General features: G+C 45.1%; 1 protein-coding gene across 2 annotated transcripts; it reads left to right on the plus strand.

Annotated features, from left to right (window-relative positions):
- The first annotated feature begins 293 nt into the window (after positions 1-293).
- SYT11 (synaptotagmin 11) lies at positions 294-20,154 on the plus strand. 2 transcript variants are annotated; one of them, XM_037063362.1, is made up of 4 exons: positions 294-583; positions 6,634-7,460; positions 16,076-16,199; positions 16,786-20,154. In XM_037063362.1, the coding sequence occupies exons 1-4, from the start codon at positions 550-552 to the stop codon at positions 17,094-17,096; spliced, it is 1,296 nt and encodes a 431-aa protein (XP_036919257.1). In that variant the 5' UTR covers positions 294-549; the 3' UTR covers positions 17,097-20,154. The 2 variants fall into 2 exon arrangements, with proteins under 2 accessions (XP_036919257.1, XP_036919264.1); XM_037063369.1 differs by having other exon boundaries at positions 16,076-16,196.
- The last annotated feature ends 354 nt before the right edge of the window (positions 20,155-20,508 follow it).

Genomic DNA, 20,508 nt, shown 5'->3' on the forward strand with positions numbered 1-20,508 from the left:
AGTATATAATTTTGTTTTTCCGACATCCTGAGCGCCCTCTCACCCAGAACATTCTGCTGCTATACTAAGCCTAGAGGACCAGAATCACGGGATCTATAGGTTCTCTATGATAATATACCTACATTTCTTACCCCATCTTCATCCTAGGGGTATTCTTCTTTAGACCTACAGCTCGTCAGTGGGCGGGGTCTCGTTCTCAGGTCCCCTCCCCGAGGTTTTCTGGAAAGGGGCGGGGCATGCTTTCCGGAACTTTTCGGGCAGAGGCGGAGTCTTCTGCCGAGGGCCGTTCGGAAGAAGGCGGGGTCTACCCCGCATCAGGACCAGTCGGGCTGCACCTGCATCCTCAGCTCAAAGCATCCCTGGAGCATCTTAAGAGGCGACTGCAGCTGGCAACCAGGGACCATAGCGTCGCAGGAGGCGTCCACTAGATATCAACCCCCTCCCCAGACCTAGCGCTGTACAGCAGCAGTGGGCTCAGTTCTGATCCGGGATTCCCAGAGTTGTCTTACCGTTGCAAAAACATTTATAGCAATAGCCTCTGATTACGACATGGCCGAGATCACCAATATCCGACCTAGCTTTGGTAAGTACAAGTTGGGAAAACTAAGCCTGGGGTAGTCGAAAGCGTGGCAAAGCCAGGGAGTCCAGCGGCTGGACAAGGAATGAAGCCCAGACCAGGGTTTTCAAGTGCCAGCCTCACTAGAATCGGGCCTGTGGTGGTGGGTATCGGGCAGTGGACGGCGCCTGAACTTGAGCTATGAGCTGCAGAAGCTGGAAAGGCTAGAGCCAAACGGAGACTGGAAGGTCCAGGGTGCTAAACCCTTGTACGGTGCACCGTCAGCACTACAGGAGATGAGAAACAGCGAGCTTGCGGAGGATGGAACCCCTCCTTCTGGGGGAGGAGAGGTGGAGTAGGCCGAGCCCTCCCCCTTGGGGCACGCAGGGCGGTGCCCCTTCCTCCCCCTCCTACTCCTCAGTACTGCGGGGGAGGGAGGTGGCCAGGGGGATGAGGCATCAAGATGGCAGCTTGGAGAATGTGGGGTGGGTGGCTGGCATCCATGGGAGGCTGCGGCCTCTAGGGAGAGAGGTGCGGGGGTGGGGATCAAAAAGGAAGCCACTCCTTAAGCCGGTCAGCTGAATGCTGGAGCTGGGAGGAAACGTGAGCCCTCCAAGTGCTATTCTGCATCGTAATGGTGGGGTCTGTCCTATGCTACCAAATGGCGCTCGGTGCTGCTGGGCTTGAGGATGACGTTATGTCTATTTCTGGGCCTCCTGGCAGCGCCTAGGCGCTCCCTTCTAGGCCTTTGTTCCCTGTTCCCTGGGACGGCTTTTCAAAAAGGGGGAGTTCACCCGCGCTAGTGCTGGAGCTAGCAGGGGCCGGATCCAGGCCGGAGGGGGAGGGGCAAGAGAGGCCGATCCTGGGGGAGGCCGCTTTGTGTACCAGAGAAAGCATTACGTCATCTCGGCGAGGCTGGCCCCTGACCCAGCCTTACGGGCTCCGAGAGCAGTTACATTCCTTGGAGCAGAAAGTGGAGTGGAAAATAGGGAGGACCGAGAAGCAAGTGTTTTGCTCTTCGGGAATGCCTCCAAACTATGGAGGTAGTAACAAACTACCTGCGCTATGCTTTGCTGGTGCAGTACTAAAAAAGAATTGCCCTGCTTCTCCCTCAGTTCTACTCCAGTTTGGGTAGTAGAAGCAGTGAGGGTTGCTGTCAGCCTGTGGTTCCTTCATATCCCTTAAGAGATCCCAACCTTCAGACAATCCAGAAGGTTTGAGCATCCAGTGTTTAGGGTGGTGCCACCATCCATGTAGGAAATGGTGTTTCTCACTCCCCAGTAAGAGGTTTATGGGAGTGAGCAGAACATAATGTGCTCCATCATCTCTTAATATCAGGAGCAGACACAAACCAGGGAAAGTATCCAGCAACAGATCACACCCATTAACTCCTTATTCACACTGATGCCCAAGGCTGTCTTGATGGTATTTCTTTCTTCCACTTCACCTTCTGTATCACTATTCTTTGAGTCCTAAACTTCCAAAATAGAGGTCTATTTCATGATTGGATGAGCACCCTATGCTTTTCTTTCTGCTCTTTCTTTTTCCTTTTATGCCTTCTTTTCAACATATTCTTTTTTCTAATTGCAGCTTCTGATTCCTGGGAAAGTGAGATGTTGTAAAGTATAATGTAGTGATTTCCTTTGGAGGGAGTATTAGTGGAAAAGCCAAAAGAAATTTTATCAGCCTTTTACATACCACATTTTATTTAATCCTTACAAAAACCCTCTGGTGTAGGCATTATTATATATATATTTCCAGGTGAGGAAACTGAGGCTTAGGGAGATAAAATAAATAAAAGTCACACAATCTAGTGAGGGTTGTGCCAATATCCAATTGATGCCAAAGTTGATTCTCATTCTTGTCACACAGGTCTGTTTGACAGGGAAAGGGTATTTTAGTCAATGAGCAGGTCTGATCAGGGACTGACGGAGTTGAGCGTAGCCCAAAGGTGTCTCTCGGGTCTTTCAACCCCTACAGAGAGTTGAGCGTAGCCCAAAGGTGTCTCTCGGGTCTTTCAACCCCTACAGAAGGTTTCGACACAGAGAATGGTTACTTCTGATTTTTTTCATGTCTCATAGAGTACTTCTTTTCAAACGCAGTAGCTCTTGGGAGATACACCAAACCTACACTCAATTATCCATGACCTTGGAGGACAAAAGGAACAAGCAGCCAGTGTCACTGCAATTTACAACTACTTTACAACAGTCATTTTAGATAGTAGTTCCAACTTCCTTTTCCCACCAACCTTTTGACTAGAGAGAGAGACAGGGTTCTGAATTTCAACATCCCTGATGATTCTAGTTCACTGTCTTGAGTGTAGGAAAGAGAGGCAGAGATGAACAAATATTTCAATCAAGAAGCAAGTGGGGCAAAAGTAGGAAACAAGGTGGAGGAAAGCACCTAGGTGATTCATACGTGGAATCATCTGTTTCTCTTCTTTCTCTGTCCTCCTAAAAGGTAAGATTCCTTCATCCTCTCTTTTACCCACACCATCTCCATTTTCTAACAGCGAAAGTTGAGGCATGGTAGAGCAGTGAGTTCCCTCCAGATCACAGAGTAAATTTATGGTAGAGCCAAGAGGATCACTCAAATGTCTCCCAACATGGGCCTTTAGATCTCTCTTTCAAATCATTCTCAAAATGATACTTGTCTTGGTAGTTTTCTGCTTTCCTCTCCTCACAGAGACCATCCAAGTTCAGTTTCACTAATCAGTAGCAGGCAGTTTTCAGTGAAGTCCCTAACTGGTGAATAGAGAGCCAGTTTTTCAGCTTGTGCCCATTTTGATTGACAGTTGAAACCAACCAACCAAATATTTATTTATCTAAATATTTACTGAGCTTGAATTAGATTCAAGAGACTCAGAGATTCAATGATGAATAGGATGTTATTTCTGCTTGCTCTTACGGAAATGAGCACCAAAGCTACCCCCATTTTGTAAAAACTCCGTAATAACTCATTTCACCTAATGCTCTGAGAATAAACTATTCAGTATGGATATGGTCACCTTGATTTATTTTGTTCGTGGCTTTTCTTCTTTGAAAGGTAACCCCTTCTTTCCTTTCCTGTTTCCAGCTGTCATAGAATCGTGGAATGTCTGAAGTAGAAAAAACTTCAGAGATATTTAGTCTAATCCCCATGGAAGAAACGCCTTTTAGAATATGACTGACCAATAGCGATACAACCTCTGAAAGTTTTCCATTGTAGATTCACTGCCATATGAAACAATCTGGGAGGCAGTTCTAATAATTTGACTCTTTTCATTAAGTTAAATCTGTCTTCTTATAGGCCGTACACACTGGTACTAGACCTGCCCTCCAGAGTAAAATCAAATCATACCTTCTTCCATCACAATGCCTTAACTAATTGAAGAAAGTTATTATTCCTAGACCTCTCAGCCCCTTGGTTCCTTTCATTTTTTTATTTGCTATTGTTTCCAGATCTTTTACTATCTTGATTACTCATAATATAGAATCACTTTGGTACCAGGCACACCAGGGTTTAAACCTCATCATTACCATTTGCTGCTGCTTGGCCTGGGGTAGATTGGGGTCCCCAGGTTCCCCAACTGTGAAGTGGGGTTACTAACAGTATCTATTCAGTGAGTTCTCTGACTCAGAGAGAAAAGCTCCAAGTACAATGCCTGGCATGGACACTATTAATGTACACCAAAAAATAACAGTTTTTATTCCTGTCAGTGCTAGACAGAACACTCCATGTGTGTTGTAACCAGTACAGATGAAATTATAGTAGGCTCCTGTGGTCTGGACATCATATTCACAGTGTAAGTCAGCGTTAGCCTAATTGTACTCCAAGCTTGTGGTCACTCAAACTACCAACTTGTTTTTGCTCACACTTGTCAAGTAAGGTCAGTCTGATGTTGCTCAATGACAGGTTTTAAATTTTACATTTTCCCTGGTGTATGTAATCAGACAGACCTTACCCTCTTTTTCTAATCTGTGGAGGCTGTTTGGATTTACTAACTCATTCATTTGCTGAACACTTGCTATGTGCCACATGATTCTAGGGCCTGCGGAATGGCAGTGAAAGAACAGACATTCACTATTCTTTTTTTCTCCAAAGATTTTATTTATTTATTTTTAGAGAGAGGGGAAGGGAAGGAGAAAGAGAGGGAGAGAAACATCCATGCGTGGGTGCCTCTTGAGTGGCCCCCACTGGGGACCTGGCTGCAACCCAGGCATGTGCCCTGACTGGGAACCAAACCAGTGACCCTCTGGTTTGCAGGCCCCCACTCAATCCACTGAGCTACACCAGCCAAGGCAACATTCTTATTAAGCTTACCAAGTAAGGAAAAACAGACAAGTAAGATATATTGGGGGTAATAAGTACTATGAAGAAAAATAAAGCAGGGTGATAGGGATAGTCCCTCACTTGGAACAGTTAGGAAATGCTTCTCTGCTAAAGTGAAGTTTGAACAGAGGCCTGCAGTGAGAGGCAGAGAGCCAGGCAGATACCTGTTGAGAGGATGTTCCAGGAAGAATCTAGAATATTCTGGAGTCACATTTATTTCTTTACTTCTCCCTGCCCAAATCTTCCCTGAAAAAATAATATTGAGGTACTTACAGGGATAGTCACAGGGATATAAAACACAGGGATATAAAATAGTCACAGGGATATAAAACACAGCATAGGGAATGTAGTCAGTAACATTGTGATAACTGTGGTGCCAGGCAGGTCTTGGAAATCTCAGGGGGAGCACTTTGTAAAGTGCATGGTTGTCTGGCCGCCATGCTGTACACCTGAAACACATACAAAATAATGCTGATATAAACTGTAATTGGAAAAAAAACTTAAGCAAGTCCCAAAAAAAAACCTCATGTGGAAAACTAGTGGCTGTATCTAGCTAGACCAACTGGCTTCAGTGAACTTCAAGGGCAAAATAACCCGAAACCTAATTATCTAAATCAGGGAACCAGCTGGTGTGGGGAAAAGACAGACAAGACTAGAAGAAGGGAAGAAAAAAATGTTTCTCTTTAATTATTTGTTTATTAAACAAATGTGTATATTAAGTACCTGTTATGTGTTTCTAGTGCTGGGGGTATAGAAATGAACAAAACAGACAAAAATCCCTGTCCTCACGAAACTTATATTCTAGTGAAGATAATAAATAGTTAAATTAAGTGTGTATATCTCTATATACTCTCGTGCATATGTGTGTGTAGGAGAGGAAGAGAGAACATCTAGAAGAAAATGAAGCAGGTCTTGGGGGTGGAAAAGGTTGCACTTTTGGATGGGATGGTCAGGGATGGTCTTACCAAGAAGGCGATATTTGAGCAAAGATCTGACATTTTCCACAGTCTCTATTTTTTCTTTTGATATGTGAAAGTGTTTTTTCTTTGTATTTTATTTAATCTTTATTGTATTTTTTACAGTAGCTTTTAATCCCTGATACCCCCCTCCCCCCACCCCAGTCACTATTTTTCTATTTAAAATTCTTCTAACTTAAATACCCGGAGCTGAAATTAGGAACATATTTTAAAAGCCCTTACGCCTACAGTTTTTCTTTTTACCACCCACCCACCTTTATACCCCTAAGCACCCTACTAAAACCACCCAAAGCCAGCCCCACACCTTTTACCCCACCTGCCAGTCAGTGCGCTCAGGCCCAGTGCTGACAAACCCTGCACTAGGGGCTGTGGAGTACCCTCCCGAAACCAGACACACTCCATGCCCTGTGCAACAGTTGAGGCAAATGGGTTCCTATGTGAAAAGGTGACCTTACAATGCTTACAGGATAGCTTCCTGTGAAATACAAATCATTATGAGCAAACGAGGTTAATAAGTGCTGAGGGAAGGCCAAGAGGGAGTCAGGTGGGGCACTTCAGGGAAGCCTTCCTGGAGAAGGTAAATGTTGCATCCAGGTTTGGTGAAAAACAAGAGCCATGGGGTGGTTGAGAGGACGGATGAGGGCATTTCTAAGAGAGGGGAGAAGTCCGCAAGCCCAAGTGAGTAAGTTTTGGTTTGGAGGCAAGGTGCAGGTTAGCTCAGCTCCAGCAGAGGCACTAAACGGGAGAGCTCTGGACAGGAGTTGACACATCTCTGGTCTCCACCTTCAGATGTGTCACCGGTTGTGGCAGGCCTTATCGGGGCCTCGGTACTGGTGGTGTGTGTCTCGGTGACCGTCTTTGTCTGGACATGCTGCCACCAGCAGGCAGAGAAGAAGCACAAGACCCCACCATACAAGTTTATTCATATGCTCAAAGGCATCAGCATATACCCGGAGACCCTCAGCAACAAGAAGAAAATCATCAAAGTGCGAAGAGACAAAGATGGCCCTGGGAGGGAAGGTGGGCACGGGAACCTGCTGGTGGATGCAGCAGAGGCTGGCCTGCTGGGCCCAGACAAGGGTCCCAGGGGACCTAGCTCTGGATCTTGTATAGACCAATTACCCATCAAAGTGGACTATGGGGAAGAACTGAGGAGCCCTGTTGCAAGCCTAACCCCGGGGGAGAGCAAAACCACTTCTCCATCATCTCCAGAGGAGGACGTCATGCTGGGATCCCTCACCTTCTCAGTGGACTATAACTTCCCCAAAAAAGCCCTGGTAGTGACAATCCAGGAGGCCCATGGGCTGCCCGTGATGGATGACCAGACCCAGGGCTCTGACCCGTACATCAAAATGACCATCCTTCCCGACAAGCGGCATCGAGTGAAGACCAGAGTGCTGCGGAAGACCCTGGACCCGGTGTTTGACGAGACCTTCACCTTCTACGGCATCCCGTACAGCCAGCTCCAGGACCTGGTGCTGCACTTCCTCGTTCTCAGCTTTGACCGCTTCTCTCGGGACGACGTCATCGGGGAGGTCATGGTGCCACTGGCTGGGGTGGACCCCAGCACAGGCAAGGTACAGCTGACTAGGGACATCATCAAAAGGAACATCCAGGTGAGGAGGAAGTGTGTGTTGGGGAGGGATGGTAGGTTGGGGAGACAAGGTATTAGGGGACCAATGGAAAGGGAAAGGGATGAAATGGGTGGCAAAGTGGGACCCTGCGGAGGAAACTCTCAGCTATCAAGAACAAGCAGTGGTCAAAGTAAGATGGAGGGCCTGGCAGGTCTCCTGTAAGAAGCTTCTTCCGGGGAAGAGAGGGACGGGTAGCTTCTGAAATCTCACTTAGGCTTGGCATCCTGATGGTGCCTCCAGCTCACTTGGATACGGGGGCTAATTTTTTCTCTAAGATAATGTGCGATCTCCCTTTAATGAACTTATTTCTTACAGCTGAAAAACTATAAAAGTAGTTCAGTAACATTGCCCTCAGCTTTTCTTTCCCAACCCAAACCTAGGGGCGAAAATAGTATCAGGTATATATGTCTTTTATTAACCATTTTATAAATGCAATTTAATGAATCACTTTACCTTTGAGCCCCTTGGCCAGGCCCAAACCTTTCCCACAGATACCTCTCTCCCCATTCCTCCTCCCTGTTTGCATTAGAAGGGGAATATGTCTCCCACTGGGCCAGCATTGGCTCTTATAACTTCAGGGGTGCAAGAAATGTGCCCCCTGTCCTCCATCAGTTCACTCATTTCTTCCACAGTCAGGGAGGCAGTGTAGTTAGTTCTAAGGTTTAGCACTCGGGTTCTGGAGTTGGGTGCCTGACTTCATGTTCCAGCTCACTCCTTTCCTGCTGTGTGACACGGGTGAGTAACTCCTCCAAGCTTCCTTTTCCCCAGATGTAAATGGAGCTGTTAACATTGCCTTTCTTACTAAGTTAGGAGGCTCAAATGAGATAATACTCTGGCGTATCTTTGCCCTGGACGAGCTTTTACCTTACTGAAGGGAAGACAAATAATCTTGGCAGTTACCACATAGTGAGTGTGGTAGGCGCTTTGAAAGAAATTGTTCACATTTTAAACTCAGAGTTTCATTTCTTTTGCAGAATAAAATGTAAGTGGTTAATAGCAAGGGCTTTGAAGTCAGACCTGAATTTTAATCCAAATGCCATCAGCCAACTGACCTTGGGCAAGCTGCTTAGCTCAGTTTCTTATAGGAATTTAGTAAGCTGATGAATTTATATCATCCCTAGCACCTAATAAACCTTCAATAAATTATAACAACTATTATTTTTTTAAGATTTTATTTATTTTGCCCTGGCTGGTGTAGGTCAGTGGATTGAGCATGGGCCTGAGAACCAAAGGATCACAGTTCAATTCCCAGTCAGGGCACATACCTGGGTTGCTGGTCAGTTCCCAACAGGGGACGCACGAGAGGCAACCACACATTGATATTTCTCTCCCTCTCTTCCTCCCTTCCCCTCTAAAGATAAATAAATAAAATCTTTAAAAAAGATTTTATTTATTTTTAGACAGAGGGGAAGGAAGGAAGAAAGAGAGGGAGAGAAACACCAATGTGTGGTTGCCACTCATACACCCCCTCCTGGGGACCTGGCCGGCAAACCAGGCATGTACCTGACTAGGAATTGAACCTGCAACCCTTTGGTTTGCAGGCAGGCACTCAATCCACTGAACTACACTAGCCAGGGCACAACTATTATTATTAATAAAGTTTGGACCCTGGGAGATATATGTGTTTTAGAGATGTTTTTATTTTATTTTGACAAAGTAAAGGGAGACCTGCATCAGTAGAAAAGCAGGTAGAAGATTAAGAAGGGTATCAGGGTCACTTAAAAACAACTACACATCCCCCAGAAAGAGCACTGGCTATAGGTGCCATACCTGTCTCTGGATGCCTTTTCTACCTGCAAGCCCACACTGGACCCATTAGGGAGGCAGGAGGCTCGGGACTGGATAAAAGAGGCTTCCAGGCCAGCAGGGGCTGAGTGTGCAGCGGGCCTCTGGGAACAAGGTTTGTCCACTGAAGAAGGGCACTGCTCCATGTTGCGGGGAGGAGGGAGGGAGCAGTTCCCCCAGAGGTGGGTTCTTATCTTCTCTGCTAGGTAATAGACATCTGTCCCACTGCAGCCAGCCCTGTCACTCAGTTGCTCAAAGAACTACTGCTGCCCTATGGCACACTCAGCTTACCTCACAGGGGCCAAAAACTTTGAAGAATATTAGAGGCCTTTGGTCATGACGTAAACACTGGCCCAATACTAGGATCTAATGAGATATCCTAGAAGCCAATGTACCAGGGATTCTCATGGCCTTGGAGGCTGGAGTCAGAGGGTATGGTGTTGCTCCTGTCCTATTTAATCTCCATCTGTCCCATTCCCTCCCCTTCCATGTCTCTTCCACAGGATTTGGCCACCCCTCCTCATTTCCTGACTCCCCTGTACAGCAGCTGCAGTGCTGCACTGCTTGCCTCCATCCAGCTCTTCCCCCAGGAAGGATCCTTTCCAACTCAACCTTCCCTGTAGCCCCAGCCTTGGTGAAGCCACCAACTAGCTGGACTCCTCCAGGCAACTAGTGCACTTTCAGCCCAAGGCTGAGTGAGAGTGGGGGGTGGCTCTGCGCCAAGCTGCAGCTGGGAAGAGACTGGCAAGGAAAGGGACTGAATTGGGCTGGGAACAAATTACCCTTGAATCCAGGACACCAGGCAGGGAGGGAGCATTTGCTAAACTGTCAGGGTTTGATCCCCAGGGGCTCTTGCCATGAGCCAATTTTTTTTCTATTTTATTAACTTTCCTCAGGAGGGATAAACCAGGGCTGGGATCTTGAGTAACACATCCCTGGGAGAGGCCCCTAGCAGGACACCCAGAGCCTTCCAGCCTCCCCGGCTTCCTAAACATCTTTCCCCAACCAGCACCTGTGGGCAGGGCTGTGTCCCATCCTGGGCCATGCCTGTCATCTCCCAAGTCACTCATCCTGGTGATTCTGTAGCACTGCAGCTGCCAAATGTCTACCCTAAATCCTCCCTACTGTAGCCAAGAGTCTGCCCTTTTTGGATCTCCCCACAGCTCATTAGTGAGAGCTGCCCTGGATGATTCCACACTGTCTGTGAAGGGTTTTTTCCGCTCTGTGTAAGGCAGCCCCTTAAAATATGGGGCCAAATTATCTTCCTTCAGATTCCTAGGTGGAGACTGTGAGAATTGCATTTCTCTGCACAACTCCTCACTCCCAACTGCATCTCCTGACCTGGAGCAGAAAATTCATCTCTTGTCCTTCCCACTCTCCAGTGCAGTACAGTTGAAGAAGGCCAGGACTGGGCATCATTTTTTACTTTATCCATTGTACTACCTTACTCTGGGCAAGTAGGTATTGTCTCTGGGTCTCAGTCTCCTCTCAGCTAGATCATGAAGGCTACTGGGACCACTCTGCAAGAACACTCTCAGCTCTTATGAAGATACCAAAAGATGTAAGAAGTGTGAAAAATTAACCCCTGATTATTAGTGAAAGCAGATCACAGTATAAACACAGTATAAAATCTGGACATTGGACTTTGGGACTAGATTAATTAATTTATTTTTTTGGTGGCAGCTTTTTCCCCCTAGTATTTTATTCATATAGAAATTAAAGTAAATTTACATTCCCATAATAAATTTCCCACAAGGAGACAGGAGGCAATACAGAGAGGGCTGGGGAATAAAAATCAGACTGTGGGAAAGAAGTAATTTTCAAATAGATAAAGGGAGTCATGAAACTCCTAATTTCTTCAGCCCACTGTTTTCCAAACCATTTCCAGTCTTGCCACTGTCAAGAGTCAGATCTGGTGTTGATGACCTGGGACGATGGTCAAGGGAATGGGAACAAAGATTCTCAAAATCACAGATTTACAAGGGACCTTAGAGTTCATCCGTTCTAGCCAAAGGGGCTGAAAAGCGAGAAGGAAAAAGAAATGCCAGTTTTTTAAAAACGAGAGAAGGTTGCTATGTCCATGTATTGGGGAGGTTGGGGTGAGGAATGTGGTTGAACATTAAGGTTTTTGTTTCTTTTGTTTTCCTATGATTGTGAATTATGTGGAGGTGGCCCTCAGGATTTCCAGCCCCAGTAAAAGTTTATTGAGGATATGTGGGCCCACCTAATGCAAAGACTCTGGCCAGAAAATCAGTCTGGAAGGGGCTCTGCTAATTCCAGAAAGTAGACTTCTCCCTCGCTAAGTGTTTCCCAGTCTGGATGTTGTCTTTAGGACCAACACTCCTGCTCCTCTTCCCGCTGAGGGAGGGCAAAGCCTCCCAGCTCCTGTCAGGCATGGATGAAACCCATTCTTTCCCTTGTCCTTCTGTTTGTCAGCTCCAAGTGCCCCCAGCAAGGTCTCTGCTTCGCTAAGCAAGGGGCTGGGAAACAGCTAGCTCCCAGCTCTTGACAAAGAGCTTTGACAATGCTATTTGGAATGAGATTGGGTAGAAAAAGAAGGGAAGGGGGTAGGGGGTGGGGGGACACGAAACTGTGTTCTTTAATGCAGAGTGGAATGGCATTCAGGTGGTGGTGTGGCTGCAGACTTGGGTATCACAGAAGTGCAGCCTAATGGGGACAGGCATTCTGCCTGTGCAAAATGCCAAAGGTGAAGGGGGCTAGATGGAGAATAGTTGCCTGAGGAGTGATTTTAAGGGAGAAAAGTATTAAAAGGTAACCATAATTGTCAACTTTCTTGAAGAACTAGGGAAGGGGCATGGGGGTTTAGATTAGGAAGATTTTGCTATAATGAATAATTTAGGAAACAGTTTTAAACAAATAATCAGAAAACCTAAACTATAATTTTTAGTCAGTGTTATTTTTACAAATGAAGCTATTATTTAAATCAAATATCCTTTTCACACTACTTATCCTTCTTCTGTATATAAAATCAGAATTATATTTAAAGATTGCATATTTAGCTCTGGCGGGTATGGCTCAGTTGGTTGGAGTGTCGTCCCATGGACTGATGAAGGGCTGCACATTTGATTCCCGGTCAGGGCACATATGAGTAGGTGAGCAGTCAACGTCTCTCTCTATGTCTCTCTCGCCTCCGCCTTCCTCCCTCTCTGAAATGAAAAAATGGCCTCAGCTGAGGGTGAACAAAAAAGATTGCATGTTCAATGTTTAGATACCAGTATTCAAGGAAATAGCCCCAAAATAGACATCAAATCTACTTAACATTTAATTATTCGTGGAAATGGAGGAGAGCAGTGGCCCAAGTGATCCAAAGGTTCTTTCTACATCAGCTCCACTGGGCCTTTCTATGAGGGTGGAAGTGTTCTCTGTCTGCACTGTTCAATATGGCATCCACATATGATTGATGAATACTTGAAATATGGTTTCTGCGACTGAGGAACTAAAATGCTAATTTTATTTAATGTTAATGAATTAAAATTTAGATGGCCACAAGTAGCTAGTGGCTACTGTATTGGATATTTCCATTCCGAATGTTTTGGGAGGCATTTGATTTTCTTTTTCTTGGGGGATTACTTTTCCTGATGCCATTTGGTTGTGACTAATAGTAAAAATGAATTTATTTTCTCTGATGTGTCCTGATTCATGTCAAAAGGAAGCAGCTCAAAAGTATACTGGTTGGCAAGGAAAACCAGCCTGTGATTTTAAACTGGCTGAGGGTGCTTCCCACAGATGTAACCCTCACATCAGAGCTAACATATGTATATTATGGGTAAGAAAAAAATGTGGGACTTTAATCTAACAGAGAAAAGCCATCAGATCTTTTTTAAAGTTTTTTGCTTATCTTTTTAAAATTTTCTTGCTTACTTCAATTTCAAAAGCTACAGACTAAGTTTAAATTTTAGTTAGTCACCTGGCTGGTGTAGCTCAGTGGATTGAGCACAGGCCTGCGAACCAGAGGATCGCGGTTCAATTCCCAGTCAGGGCACATGCCTGGGTTGCAGGCCAGTTCCCTGCAGGCCAACTCCCAGCAGGGGACGCGTGAAAGGCAACCATACATTGATGTCTCTCTCCTTCTCTCCTTCCCCTCTAAAGATAAATAAATAAATAAATAAAATTTAAAAAAAAATTTTAGTTAGTCACATTCTAGCCCAAGAGAAGCATTTTCATGTGGTCCTCATATGAAATACAGTCTCAAGAATTTTTTAAAAACATTTGAAATATTATCAGTTTTATTCCTTGAGATGACTTAAGGTATATACTCAAAACACAAGTTGTTAAGTTTTTCATTGGTAAACTAATTAAATCATTTACTGTTGTTGTTCTTTCCTGTGTCAGACACACCTGGACACATGAAGCACTGGCCCACAAGCTTCTTGAGGCTAGGACTCCTCATTGTCTATTGTTTCAGGCCTAACTGCTGGTCACGTTCCTGGCACTTAGTAAGTGCACAATAAATCATTTTGGTGGGTGTCTAAGGCTGGTAGTGAGAATAGTCCACTTTTGCGCAATCTAAGAATTCCTGAAGTAGGTGACATTTCTTTGGAACTCTGTAGAATATAAGGAATAAGATTTGATAGTGGGGAAATGATTTTGTCCCAAATTTAACATATGTCCTAATTCCTCAGAACTCTACCTCCTTTTCTTTTCTTTGTATCAATTTCAGTCTCACTCTCTAAGCTGCAAACTTAAATAGTTTTCAAACAAAAGAAATAACCCTCCATCTCTTCCCTCTCCCCTACACTTACATCCAATTAGACACCCAAATCTAGGAAATTCTGACAATTTTTTAAAAAGTTATTGATTTTAGAGAGAAAGGAAGGGAGAGTGAGAGCGAGAGAAACAGAGATTTGTTGTTCCATTTATTTATATATTAATTGGTTGTCCTTTACATGTGCCCTGATTGAATGTGCAACCCGGCACATCAAGACAATGCTTTAACCATCTGAGCTATCTGGCCAGGGTTCTGACCATTCTTCCTGAGACCTATTTTGCCACCGTACCTATCCCCTCTGCTACAACCCTTGCTTCAGGCCCATCATTTCTTCCTTAGCCTCTTGCAGCAGCCCCTTAACTGAGCTCTCTGACTTTGGTCTTTCTCCTCTTTAGTTTATTCTTCAGCTTTTATCAAAATACCATTATTATTACTATTAATCCTTACCCAAGGATATATTTATTGATTTGAGAGAGTGAGGAAGGGAGAGAGAGAAAGAGAGAAACATCGATCAGCTGCCTCCCGCACATGTCCCGACCAGGGATCAAACCTGCAACCTAGGTATATGTGCTGACCAGGAATTGAACTTGCAACTTTTTGGTGTACAGGACAACGCTCCAACCAACTGAGACACCCTGCCAGGGCTAGAATAAAAATATTATTAATAAAATATTAACAGCAACCACAATAACTTTATTGCTCCTGTACTTACAGACCTCTGCTTGCCTGGTGGTGACTCCGATGTTTGGTTAGAGCACCCCCATTGCTCTTCACCCTCAGCTTGCCCACCTCTCCAGGCTCCTGGCTCATCTCTCCTGCTAGGCATCCCAACATCAGGCACAGGCACTTCTCACCATTCTCTGAACACAGCATACCCTTTCAGGACCCAGTGCCTTTGTTCCAGCCATTCCTGCCACTCTGCCTGATGTGAACTCCCCTCTCTGTCCATTGTCTCCTGACCCCTTTATAAGTTCAGCCCCGATGTCAGATGCCAAAGCCTTCCCTGGATCTCCCAGCAGCACTTAGACAGGCTTCTTACTTCTCTGACAAGTACATCTTTGCTTACATCTCTGTCTCCTCCACTGCATGATAAGCTCCTTGGGAGAAGCCGAGTCCTGTCAGCTCTGGATCCTCAGCACCTGGCATGTAGTGAGTAGCCAAACGTGTGTGAAACGTTCTTGGAGGACTAGAGTTTTTTCAAGCTCAGAGTGGAGCCTAGAATAAACTTGAAAGTTGGGAAAACAAAGATGTGGGCATGGAGAGAAAGCCAACTTGGCTGGCGAAGACACTCTAAGGTGCGTACCTGAGGCAGGCAGAGCAGATGTGGACGTCCACCCTGGGAAGTGGAGAGACAGCTCCAGAAAGGTCAGGGACTTTTCCAAGGCCAGGTGGTGAGTAAATGGCAAAGTTAAGACTCAGAACCAAATTTCCTGCCCCCCAACCATACATTTTTATCACAAGAACCAAATGAGAGAACAAGAGAAAGTACACTTGTATAGCACACAATATGCGGCAGACACTGTGGAGTTTACAAAACTTAACTTTTTAAAAAAATATTTTTAATTTATTTATCTTTAAAGGGAAGGAGAGAGGGAGAGAAATATCAATGTATGGTTGCCTCTCGTGCGCCCCCTGCTGGGAACTGGCCTGCAACCCAGGCATGTGCCCTGACTGGGAATCGAACTGCGATACTCTGGTTCGCAGGCCTGAGCTCAATCCACTGAGCTACACCAGCCAGGGCTTCAAAACTTAACTTTTTTAATCCTTTCATAGTCCTCTGAGTTAGGTACTATTTTTATCTCTATTTTATAGATGGTGAAACTGAAGTACAGGGATGTCAAGTAACTGGTCCCAGGTCAGGATTTGAATCCAGGCCAGGCTGGCATCAGAGCCTGCCCTCTTAAATATTAGGCTGTACTGCCACTCCATGCAAATGATTTTATTTAGTATCAGGATTATAATTAGAGCATTTCCTTTCTTCCCCTTCTTATTGAATCTTTTCAGGGGATGAGCGCCTGCCATACAGCCTTCTCCTCCCTGTGGGATTCCCTCGGGATTCTTACCTGCTGTTCTTTCTTCACAGAAGTGCATTAGCAGAGGGGAGCTCCAGGTGTCTCTGTCATATCAGCCCGTGGCACAAAGAATGACAGTGGTGGTCCTCAAAGCCAGGCACTTGCCGAAGATGGATATCACCGGTCTCTCAGGTAGCAGCTATTTACTTCAACCTAGTTCTAAAATGTCTCAATGACAGCCCCTCCTCTGGCCTGTGGCCCAGATACACCCCCACATCAGGACCACTTATACCTGTCACTTTGCATGCATTCCCCTCTCTGTCTACTTCTCTTTCTGGTAAATATCTAGGCTAAAGATTTTCCTAGCCAGGGAGGTGGTTTGGGTGGCCAAATGGGGTCTTTACCTTTGGCAATGTACCCTAGTGAGTGTGCATGCCAGGTGCTGAGTCCTTGCTTCAGATGAGACTTGTCCTGAAGACAGGCATTGTTAGTCCCTGTGCCCTCAGTGATGCTTCTTGGTGTCATAGGGTTTCTTCAAACCTAGCTTGAGGAAGCAGTTCTGTTCTCTTCCTGCTTGGTTTCCTTGGCCCCTTGTCTAGGCAGGCAGATTCAAATACTGTCAGTGTGCATTTACTGTGCCATTGCTAAAGACCACATAGGAGTGCCCACCAAAGAAATGGACAGCATAGCCCCTTCCTTCCCAATATGAAACCACCATTATATAGGAGAGGACTGTGTCATAGGCCTGTCTTCCTTTTTCTTATCTCTTTGGGGGCCCCAGATCCTTATGTCAAGGTGAACGTCTACTACGGCAGAAAGCGCATTGCCAAGAAGAAAACTCATGTGAAGAAGTGCACTTTGAACCCAGTCTTCAATGAATCTTTCATCTATGACATCCCCACTGACCTCCTGCCTGACATCAGCATCGAGTTCCTTGTCATCGACTTCGATCGCACCACCAAGAATGAGGTTGTGGGGAGGCTGATCCTGGGGGCACACAGTGTCACAGCCAGTGGTGCCGAACACTGGAGAGAGGTCTGCGAGAGCCCCCGCAAGCCTGTGGCCAAGTGGCACAGTCTGAGCGAGTACTAATCCTGTGTCCTCGCCTCTCGCCCCAGGGCCAGGCGTGGCAAGGACACGGTGGGGAGAGAGGTGACAGAGAGAAGTGGACTCAAAAATCTCATTTTAGTTGTAGAAGAAAATTTCTTACAAAATAAACCCCGCAAAGAACACCCCTCACGACCACAGCTGCAGATTAGTTCTTAGGGATAATGATTTTTCTCTTTTGCAAGGCACTAGAAATTCTTTTTTTTTTTTTAATGGGAGAATAGAGAGGGAAAGACCTCTACAAGTTTATATGTAACAATGTAACCTTATACTTGCATGTCTAACACAAACTGAAGAAATTAGCCTGACTGCCACTATCGAGTTAAAGATTTTAATCCATGAAAATTGTGTTTTGTGCCGAACTATATTTGCTGATTTACCTGAAATTGGCCTCTTTTCTTAAAAAAAATAAAACGATTTTAGAGAGAGAGGGAAGAAGCGGGGGGGGGGGGGGGGGNGGGGGGAGAGAGATGTTGTTCTGCCTATTTATGCATATATTGGTTGATTCTTGTATGTGCCCTGACTGGAGATTGAACCTGCATCCTTGGTGTAATGGGACGGCACGCTAACCAACTTAGCTACCCAGCCAGGGCAAAATTGGCCTCTTTTTATTGGGCTTCTCTAGAGGGTTACTCTCACTCCCCACCTCTGCAAAAGAATATTTTGCTCTTATAAAACCTCATTTTTATCATCCCCATTTTTTCTTCCTATTACCTCTTACATCTCTGCTCTTTGACTGAGTTCAAAGTCCAGAAATCTGTAGTAAATAAACCAAGAAACAAAGGTGGAACGGATTAGGCAAGGTTTGCAAGAGAAAGTATTTGAGAAATGGGGTGTTTTTGCTGTCAACACTCCTGTATGAAGGGGTAGATGGCGGTCTGTGATTAGACTGTGATGAAACCCATGGGCACGTCAGACTTATGAGGTAGAATTGGGTTTACAGAACAAGACGGCATCTCTAAAAAGAGCTCTGGAGACTTGAAATTCAGCTGCAGGATAGTACCAATGAACACATCACACTGATCCCAAACACTATTTGCAGGTCCTAAGACAGGGAGAGGAGTAATGAGATGACTCCGACCCCTCCCCCCGCCCTTTGCAGCTCTGTATGGAAGCAACAGCCATTTGTTGGTTGATAGGTTAGAAATCATCAGAGGTTTGAGGGGTTAAATTGGCCTTTGTTTTTCCAGAAATGCTGAGCCTTGAGAAGTTTTAGTCTTCTCAAATAGCCTAGATGTGGTTAGTGTTGCTTTGTAAGGCAAAGGGCCTTCAAAAATTATTCTCCTTGAAGTTTTCGGTAGTGGCTCTTAAAAATAACACTGTGACTGAGTCATAAAGATAACTTAGATTCTTTCACAACACTCTTCCCTCAAAACAAAGTGCTTGGTCCTTGGAACTTATGAGTCTCACAACAAAGTGGCGGGATGAGGGGAACCACAGAGTGTAATCCTCCTGCCAGTGGGGAGTGGGTGTTGAGAGAAGTTCAGAGTCCTGCTGGGGTCAGAATTCATGTCTCGTAAGGACAGCCACGTCTCTAATGTTGAGACTTCTTAGGTGGCAGAGACTTCGCTGACATGAAGTGTGCTTGGGTAGACAATAAATATTTTTTCCTGAACTCAATAAATATTGAGTTCCTGAAGAGGAACTCAAATAAGCAGCAGTTTGACACAAAGACCTGAGGGATTAGCTAAAATTGAAGGTCCACTTCCATGCAAGAACATCGCTTTCTAACTTGCTTCTGAGAAGGGAGTTGAAAAGCTGAGTTTCCATGGAGAGAGTGGCAGTGTTGCTTTTGATATTTCCTTAGCTCTTGTGGATGTAAAACCAGTCGGCTCCCCTCTCCCCAATCCTTTTGTTTGTTTTTTTAAAATCTGGATTCTTGACAAGGCAGAGCAGGCACAAAGCCCACTCTGTTTTTGTCCCTGTCAGCCCCCACAGTCTGACTCACTCTCTCAGCATCACTTGGGTTCATACCACCAGTCTCTATCCTATACTCCATGGAATGTAAATACTGTATCATACGTAGAAGAAAATAATTTTTCTTTTCTAAAAATGGCATTTTGAGCTAGTTTGATGTAAATCTAACAGGAGCATTCTGAAACCCCATTAGGAAAAAATTTAAATGATTCCTCTTCATCGCCTTAATGTCTAAAGATCAGAAGTTGCTGAGCAATGGCTTTTGTTTCCTTCCCAGAAACAATGCAAAGCAATGGGTGGAGATGATAGTCTGGTCTTTGCCCCACTGTGTGTGCCTCTGTAGCTCCTCCTGACATAAGTCTGGGAAAACAGCCTCACCCCACTCCTCTCTTCCCTATCTCCTTGTAGCTTTATTCCTTGCATTCTTTGGGTCTGCTGAGCAGTGGGTGGTGAGGTGATGGGGAGGGACCAGTAGTTCTGTCATCTGTGAGCTGCCTTGGTGTCTTTCTCAGAAAAAGGCCAAGAGTTCAGAGTACAGTACAGAGTTCCTCCCTCCTACCTCAGGCCTGATCCATCATGCCCTTGACTTTGCTGTCCCAAAGTTTCTTAGCTGACTTTGGCTTTCACATTTTTTCCTCCCAGAGCTAACTGATAAGGCTGAAGGAGGAATGCCTCCTTTTAAGAGTCAGTTGAAAGACAAGAGAGTCACATCCTAGCTTTTGCACAAGGCATTCATGGTCAGGAATAGGTTAGGGAATGGTCACTTCTGATTTTCCAAGAGTCAGTCCTCTGCTGATATCTTGATTCCTTTGGGAAGACAAGAGTTTTTCTTAATAACAAAAGTCCCTCTATGAGTTACTCCTCTTTCAGTTCTTCTCAGTGGAGCACAGACAAGATGTACATGTTATGAACAGTGCTCTAGGTATGAAAACAGAACTGGTTTGTGGGATGAGGCAGCTTGCTCAGGAGAGGGAATAATGGGAGTCCTTTTCTTGGAAGGCTCTTATTATGGCAACGATAGTGACATTTCCCTCACCCTGGTCCTTCTCCAATGTGGTTATCTTCCTTTACCTTGTGTCTTCTCTTGTGAAAATGAAACTCAAGAATAAAATAAATGTGTCAAATTTTTAAAAAGATAAAGCTAAAAAAGCTAACATGAATTGTGTGAAATTGCATAATGCTGTAACGCTAACCTACAATATGTAATGCTATCTTGTATGTTGGATTTGTTAATGCACCACACAAGTGCAAAATAAAAACGGATTCACATTAAATAGGAAGTGATGTCAGCATGATTCTCTTGAAAGGTGGGTGACTGTGAATGAAGGTAAAACTCCGATTCCAATAGGATGTTATAGGGCATGTTTTCAAAGTGTGAGTCTCAGACTACCTGATTCAGAATCAACTGGAGCACTTCTTTAAAAACGCAGATTCCAGGCTCCTGCCCTAGAGAGTCTCATTTGATAGGTGACATGTTTTG

This window comes from Sturnira hondurensis, unplaced genomic scaffold (genome assembly GCF_014824575.4).
Source record: "Sturnira hondurensis isolate 20B ecotype Veracruz unplaced genomic scaffold, ASM1482457v3 Scaffold0001203, whole genome shotgun sequence".
Lineage (NCBI taxonomy): Eukaryota > Metazoa > Chordata > Mammalia > Chiroptera > Phyllostomidae > Sturnira > Sturnira hondurensis.

Coding starts and splice junctions, on each gene's coding strand:
- SYT11 (XM_037063362.1), top strand. CDS start 550: ATGGCCGAGATCACCAATATCCGACCTAGCTTTG. Junction 584..6,633: donor CAATATCCGACCTAGCTTTG/GTAAGTACAAGT, acceptor CTCCACCTTCAG/ATGTGTCACCGGTTGTGGCA. Junction 16,200..16,785: donor TATCACCGGTCTCTCAGGTA/GCAGCTATTTAC, acceptor TGGGGGCCCCAG/ATCCTTATGTCAAGGTGAAC.